Here is an 8,173-nt window from a genome sequence, read left to right as displayed (position 1 = left end):
ATATCGTAACGCAATAGATATAGTATATAGCAAACCTAACATTCTCAATTTACATACGATGCATTAACGTGTGTTAACATATAATAACTAATCGAGATGTCCGACTTTCTTGGTACGGTGTGTTTAATGAAGAATCTAAATATATAGTGCCGTGCAATCATTAGATTGCTTAAACATTTGAACCTTATTTTATTATACTGCACGTTAATTATTGCGCGATAATTTTGCTTACAACAATTCACCGTCTGTTCAGTCAGAATTATAAAATACTGCAAAACAAAGTCAGTGTTGTGTAAGAAATTAAACGAATGTTAAAATAAAAACCACTAAAAAAAGTGTAGAATACAGCGTTGTTTTGCCTTAAATGCCTTGTCCCAGTTGTTCAAATCCCGGGTAATTTAGAATAATGGACCGCAATAATCACTGGTTAAAATTATCCACGTTTGATAATTAACCAGACTGGATAAATATAATGTTGACAATAAACCCTAGCTTGGATACCTGAATGTTTTAGCGTTGACCCAGCATTTGACCAGGGTTAGGCTTAAACGCATGCTTTGCTTGTATAAATTTAACCAAAAAATCGCAATAAAAATAATCCACAACTTTATCCAATGGTTGAATTTAAGTTTATTTATTGTAAGCTAAGTTCACTAATAACATGACAATCAAGTGTAAAAATTTCCCAGTTTTTGAATAACCTGATCCTATAGTATTTGTATCGTGATTTCAACGATAATCAAAATTTATGTACATCACTGTTAATGACTCCAACTTGTAAGGGCATTAAAACAGATTATCTGGCGTAGGTTGCATAAGACAAATTTTGTTCTGAATTTATACAAACTTCATTAAACGAATAATACGATTGCATTTTAATACATCGTTGTAAAGATATTTACAGGAAATCGAAAACAAAAGCATGTTTTATTTCGATTATAAGTATAGCTCAAAGTAGTGCATTAATAGTGGAATACGTGGGTATATTATTTTAAAAATATATTAAAATAAATTACGTCGAAAAAACGTGAGTACCAATTAGATAATCGCAAAAAAGAAAACGATTGCTTACCTCTGAAGCACTAACACCAAAGCCAATGTCGGGAAAGACGTATAACTTCGAGTTTTATAAGATCATTAAATTTAAAAGCTATAAATTACAAATCGTGGCATAAAAATTGTATAAATAAATATGTAATACTATTTAGCAAATGTTATGATGACAGTTTTTGACAGCAGCGTGACATAGCTCGTTTATTCAAGGAGCTAAAGGTTATTAAATTAACCTATATTTATTCGGAACATAATGAGCGGATTGTTTTTGGAGTTAATGTATGAATTATGTTGAAGCATATCAATGTCGCCTTGTCAATCATTGTTTAAAAAGGCGGTAATGATTGGTTGAAAAACGTCAAGGATGAACATAAATATTTTAAACATAATACTGACGTGTCAAAGTACTTAGAATATGTCGACCAAAAGAACATGTAAATATGTAAATGACATAGAGTAACAGGTGTTATTAAACTTGCACCATTTGTCTTCAAACAATCTTGCGTAATCACTTATGATGTCCCACACCTCGCTGCCAGTGACTTTTATTATCGTACATTAAATTCATTCACAAGCTTACAGTATAAGTATACTTTCTTGTTTTTAAAAGGTTTTAATGTTGATAAAAACGAATTTATAAAACCAGTTGTGTATGATTCTTCCTACTAAATTGAGTATTATCTAAAATGATTTTGCGTGTTAAATAAATATAAGCTTCGCGTTCAATTATAAAGAAATACAACTTTTACATAGCAGAACATTTTTTTTATTAACACGAGTACAGTGATAATTTTAACTAAGTCAGTTTTACTTAATTGACTTAATTTAGTTTGATACGATTACAAGGCAACGTTTGATTCTCATTGAAGAAAATCTACAGTTTCACATATCATATAATAATAATAATAATATCATCGGCGTCGCACTGAAGTGCGGCGACTAGTATTTACTACGTTTTTTTTCGCTTATAGGAGGAGAAGTTATTTTACGGATCAATGTAAATATTTTTGTTGTCAAAAATATTTTGCATAGTGGTGATTTTTTTGTGTAAATTAGTGTAAATAAGTACTGCATTTGTGTCTATTACATTTACTACAACATTTATTGCCAATAGTGCAAAGCTAATTCTTTTAACTAATAACTGATCACAGGGACTGGGCAATAATAAAAGATCACAGGGACTGGGCAAATACGCGAACCGGTGAAACTTTCTGGTTTTGTATAAAATCAAAACTTCTTTGTTCAAATATCCTAGCAACAACCTAGTTACTAATAAAGGCGCTATAGAGCGCGAAGCGCGACACGTATTATTTATTGTAATAATGAGTCTTGATAAAGGAAGCAGCCGCTTATCAATGAGGAGCACCATCACAGCACCCCAGTCTCATTACTATCAAGTCCTCCTAGAGTTTTTTTTAAGAACCACATATAGAAGGCCGCAGGCCTGACCCGTATCTTGCCAGTGATATGGACCCTTTGGTATGGACCTTTAACCCCGCTCACTATCTAGCGTTTAAACTTCCGGGTTTACATTTAAACCGACTATTAATAGCTTATTAATATCTTAGTTAGAAGGTGATTTTTCAAGCGGTTCCGTAGTGTAGTGGTTACACGCTCGCTTCATATGTGAGAGGCCCACGGTTCGAGCCCCAGTATAATCTAATTATTTTATTTGTGTTCTATGTTAACTTTTTGTTTTGATTTTAGTTTAAATAAATACAAAAATGTATGCTGTTTTATTGTAACCATTTTTTGTTTTTATTATGCCCATGAAATATATGTGTGAGAGGGTGGGGGGGGGGGGGGTCGTAAACACATTAAAACTTTTACAGTGTTTTCATATCAATGAGTACTCAGCCCCTATCGTCAATGAGCAACGTAAGAATAAGTTCAGAATCATCTCCCCTTGAAGTTGAGACAAATATGACATTACGCTTACAAGATAAAGCAGATTTTTTAAAACCTACACAGTTCTGTTCCATTAATGAAAACTGCACACGGATGCCAGTAAAAAAAGGAAACCTGTGCAGATTCGCAAATTTTCGTTGAAGTTATGATATTTGTGAGGAAACAGTAATACTGAACATTTGCCATGCTATAAAATATCCATTGTATGCATCTTTTGACGATTTAAAACCCTGAAAATTATAAAGCGTTGCAACGCAAAAGAGCAATTTAGCGAACGTTTCGAATTACATAAATATAAACGAGTATTAAAACTAATTAATTATCCCCACGCTTTTTGAAAAAAAGGTGGGGATATTGTGGTTATCTCCGCCGTCCGTCTGTCTGTCTGTCTGTCTGTCTGTCTGTCCGTCCGTCCTGGCCACTATCTCCTCCTACACTAAAAGCACTAGAACCTTGAAACTTATACACATGGTAGCTATGAGCATATGTGCGACCCTGCACTATTTGGAATTTTGATCTGACCCCTGGGTCAAAAGTTATAGCGGTTGGGGTGGGGCCGCGTCAGAAATTATCACTCATTTTTTTAGGTTATTTTACATTTACTTCTTTATTTCTACACCGATTCACTTCAAATTGATACTGGACCTCTCTTATGACAATACGGTCAATCTCAACCATGCATGGCCCCATTCCCAACCCTGGGGCACCCCGCCCACATAGGCCACACCCACCAAAAATTTCCATTTACTATAATTTTTTCATTTCTACACGGATTCACTTCAAATTGATACTGAACTTTTGTTATGACATTAGGGTCAATCTCAACTATGCATGGCCCCAATCCTAACCCTGGGGCGCCCGCCCACATAGGCCACACCCACCAAAAAATTCCATTTACTATAATTTTTTCATTTCTACACGGATTCACTTCAAATTGATACTGAACTTCTCTTATGACATTAGGGTCAATCTCAACTATGCATGGCCCCATAACCAACCCTGGGGCCCCGCCCACATAGACCACACCCACCCAAAATTGCCTTTACTATAATTTCTTCATTTCTACACCGATTCACTTCAAATTGATATTGAACTTCTCTTATGACAATACAGTCAATCTCAACTATGCATGGCCCCATTACCAACCCTGGGGCGCCCCGCCCACATAGACCACACCCACCCAAAATTGCCTTTTACTATAATTTCTTCATTTCTACACCGATTCACTTCAAATTGATACTGAACCTCTCTTATGACAATACGGTCAATCTCAACTATGCATGGCCCCATTACCAACCCTGGGGCCCCGCCCACATAGACCACACCCGCCCAAAATTGCCTTTTACTATAATTTCTTCATTTCTACACCGATTCACTTCAAATTGATACTGAACTTCTCTTATGACAATACGGTCAATCTCAACTATGCATGGCACAATTACCAACCCTGGGGCGCCCTGCCCACATATGTCACACCCACCCAAAATTGCCTTTTACTATAACTTCTTCATTTCTACACCAATTCACTTCTAATTGATGATGAACTTCTCTTATGACAATACGGTCAATCTCAGCTATGCATGGCCCCATTACCAACCCTGGGGCACATCTAGGTCAAACATTCGGCGTGGGGATACGCGTCGGCCTCTGCCGCGCCATTTCTAGTTACTACTGAAAAAAATCAATAACGTTTACCCTTGTTGAATGTTTGTGGTGGTGGTGGTGGGGGGGGGGGGGGGGAGCGTACGTCGTTTCTGCCCCCTCCCTAAGCCGCCTATGTGTACACATCGTAAGATGAAACAATCATAGGCCGTATTAAATTATTAATGACTAAAGTGAACAGTCCGTAAACATTTTGAGACATTATAACTCACGACGAAGTTGGTGTAAACAGTGTTAGCAAGCATTTGCATCGAATTATCGAAAATATATAGCAAAGTGACCAATATTCTAGTGTCTTACCAATATAAAACAAAATCAATACAAAACGTATCTGTTAATGTTTCCTTTAACAATAATCAAGATAAGACTTTCTAAGGATATCGCATAGAAGTGAATTTTCAGAGTTCACTTTCGTATGCACATGTGACTCCAGTTGATATTTTCCGAACGATTTTCGTTGGTTTCATGGCTTCGGCATTTGACGAATCTCGCATCTTTGATTTCCTTCTGCATCCCAGAACGAGGTTGCGTAACGAGTTGCCGAAGTGACAGCTCCGAAAATGGCGGTCTTAGTCCCGAATCCCAGTCCTACCGCACCTGCGCTCTGAGCCAGGGCAAACCAACTTCCGGATGCGACTGCTGGGCTCTGCAGAACGGAGAAAATCCGTGATTTAAATAAAATATGATCATCAAACTGTTATGTTAACGAGAATATCATTTGTATAGTCCTTGGTATTAACTTTATCCTTCACAATACCCATATTATTTTATATTCAATTTCTAATACATAATTATAACAAGAAATTAGCCAAATTGCATAAAGAAAAAAAACACACAAAAAGGAACGTTAATATGACCACATAGGCCAACGTTGTAAAAAACATAACTTATGTCAGCCGTGAATACCGAAATACCTGAATAGCAGCAGCTATAGATCCAGCGGCTACTCCTGCGGTTGTAAATCCGACTGCCGACAGAGCTACCGGCGCTACCACCACCGCCCCAATACCGACGGCGACAGCAACGCCCGTCTTAGATGTGTTGTTCAATGTTGATAGGGAATCCTTTATTGCTCCGACATTTTCAGCTACCGTTTCTCCTATCTTAACAGTGTCCTCCCATGTCGGCAATGAATCCTTCATAGCTCTGAAACCTGCAGCTACGGCCGCCCCAGTATTAGCAGCGTCCTCCAAAGTGGGCAACGACACTGTCACTGAATCCTTCATGGCTTTGACACCAGAGGCTACACTCGCTCCCGCCTTAATAGCGTCTGCCAATGTTGGCAATGAATCCATCACAGATTCCTTAATTGCTACGACACTGTCAGCTACGGCCGCCCCAGTCTTAGCAGCGTCCTCCAAAGTCGGCAATGACACTGTCACTGAATCCTTCATGGCTTTGACACCAGAGGCTACACTCGCACCCGCCTTAATAGTATCTTCCAATGTCGGCAGTGAATCCATCACAGAATCCTTCATAGCTCTCACACCTGCAGCTACGGCCGCCCCAGCATTTCCAGCTTCATCCCAGGTTGGCAATAAGTCTTTTATATGGCCGAAGACTTTGTTACGGGAAAAAATACACATTCAGATTAAGACACATATTACATAATATCGGTCTATTTGAAAGATAAATTATGCGGATCCTGGTCAGAAAAGAACACGACGAATAAAACCTTCATTATAATTCAGCCGCGTTCTGAGAAAACTGGGCTTAATTCACGTGCGTAAAGTGTCATCCCAGATTAGCCTGTGAAGTCCGCACAGGCTAATCAGGGACGACACTTTCCACCTAAATTGGAATTATGCTAAGAAGAGACTTCATTTTAACGAAAAATGTCATACAAGCGGGACGACACTTTACGCACATGCATTAAAACCAGTTTTCTCAGAACGCGGCTCATTTAATCTTAATTCACACTGAGAAACAATTTGATTATACTACATGTGCTTTATTCGATGGTTTGCTATTTATCAAAATTATGATATTGTTATTGAAAAAAAGATAATATTAACATCAAACTAAAATTCAAAATTCAAATTTAAATTAAATGTGGTGATAGGAATGAGGTCATAACAATTGGACACCATCTTGTTCACAAACTGAAAGTATATGTTTAAAAAAAGAAACTTACCCAATTTATCCGTAGTTTCTGAACCCTTCGTATTTCCACTCAAAAGTAAAACAACAAAACAAAATGCCAAAGACCTACGTCTTAAAAACATTTCAAAGAAATGCGTTGTAGAATTATGTGATGTTTTTGTTGTTCTGCACAGATATATTTATTAATAGACAGAGAATTCGGTGTTGCCAGGTTTCCTTGATTCTGACTTCACTTATGTATGCGGCTAACAGGGATTGCGTGGAACCAATGTATATTTGTAGCGATATGACGATATAGTATACAAGACAAACGCGTCAGTAGGCAGAGTTTGCACTGGGTTGAAAAACATTTGCATGGGCACATAGTTGGTTTAGTTCATTGGCTTTAGCAAATCAGAAGCACGTCTCGCAGTCGGTTGTGGTTATATTACACTAATTCCGAGTCCTATAGGATCCAATTATAAAACTTTTGCAACTTCCACAGCATTTATAAATTTTTCCGAACATGGTATCATTTTAATGATGGATCCGTCCTCTTCCAATAATTACAATAAAAAACTTACGTTCCCTCAACTTCTAAGAAGCACGTTTTTTCGGCGGTGAGCAAGCACGTTTTACCCTTCTTGATTTTGCACTAATAAGCTTTAGAGAGTATTTTTACGCTGCTCACGATTCCTATTGAAATGAGATGTACTTGCTAACAGCCCTAGGATTATTTTTACGCAAACACTCCAAATGTAAGCATAAATTATTATTTAGAATTTACTTTAATTAATGTTGTTCCGTTCCTGACTTTTATGGCCAGCTCACCGGTAAACACTTCGCACTTTAATCAAGAATTACAATCAAAAACGGGAGACAATCACACCCGAATCATTGAATATTGAAAATTAATCACACGGTTTAACCTTCCCTGGAGAAATCTAAATGTGCCCAAAATGCTTTTGTCCAAAGTGTTTATTTATAATGGGACCAATTTAAATTTCAAACGCAAATGCCACGTATTGAAAGGTCATTTAAATTTGAACTTTTCGTTTGCTGCTGTGGTTATTTTTATCGAAAGATGTTTTTTTAACATGTCATTCTGCTTTCTCATGTCTCATATATTATATTTTTTTCTCAGTCACGTCCAAGTCATGTAACACACCCGATACGACTCGAGTTAGTCTGTTCAACAGGCCTTAGGTTAACGGAGTTAGCCTGTACGGACAGGCAATGGTATTACCATCATACCATTTAGTATGGGGTTAGCCTCTAGATAACCTGACTCAAAGATCTATAAATAAATAGTCTATTTACAGATAACGAAGGAAAAGGGATTTGGCTACGGGATCTCGATCTTCTCGATTATGTATTAAAAATAATGAAAGAAAACGCCATTTTAGGTCTTAAACCAATAAAGAATGGAAATTGGTTTTAAATTTATATTTTATTCAATGCATTAAGA

At 37.1% G+C, this 8,173-nt stretch overlaps 1 protein-coding gene across 1 annotated transcript; it reads right to left on the bottom strand.

Moving 5' to 3' along the window:
• Positions 1-1,803: 1,803 nt before the first annotated feature.
• Positions 1,804-7,099, bottom strand: LOC127862828 (interferon alpha-inducible protein 27-like protein 2B). The gene is made up of 3 exons (XM_052402091.1): positions 6,758-7,099; positions 5,538-6,184; positions 1,804-5,269 (listed from the first exon to the last, which is right to left on the bottom strand). Exons 1-3 carry the CDS (start codon positions 6,846-6,848, stop codon positions 5,087-5,089), a joined length of 921 nt encoding a protein of 306 aa, XP_052258051.1. The 5' UTR covers positions 6,849-7,099; the 3' UTR covers positions 1,804-5,086.
• Positions 7,100-8,173: the final 1,074 nt, after the last annotated feature.

This window comes from Dreissena polymorpha, chromosome 16 (assembly GCF_020536995.1).
Source record: "Dreissena polymorpha isolate Duluth1 chromosome 16, UMN_Dpol_1.0, whole genome shotgun sequence".
Taxonomy (NCBI): Eukaryota; Metazoa; Mollusca; class Bivalvia; order Myida; family Dreissenidae; genus Dreissena; species Dreissena polymorpha.
This window is presented reverse-complemented; position numbering and strand designations above follow the sequence as displayed.

Coding starts and splice junctions, on each gene's coding strand:
- LOC127862828 (XM_052402091.1), bottom strand. CDS start 6,848: ATGTTTTTAAGACGTAGGTCTTTGGCATTTTGTTTTGTTGTTTTACTT. Junction 6,185..6,757: donor AGAAACTACGGATAAATTGG/GTAAGTTTCTTT, acceptor CCCGTAACAAAG/TCTTCGGCCATATAAAAGAC. Junction 5,270..5,537: donor CTATAGCTGCTGCTATTCAG/GTATTTCGGTAT, acceptor TCCGTTCTGCAG/AGCCCAGCAGTCGCATCCGG.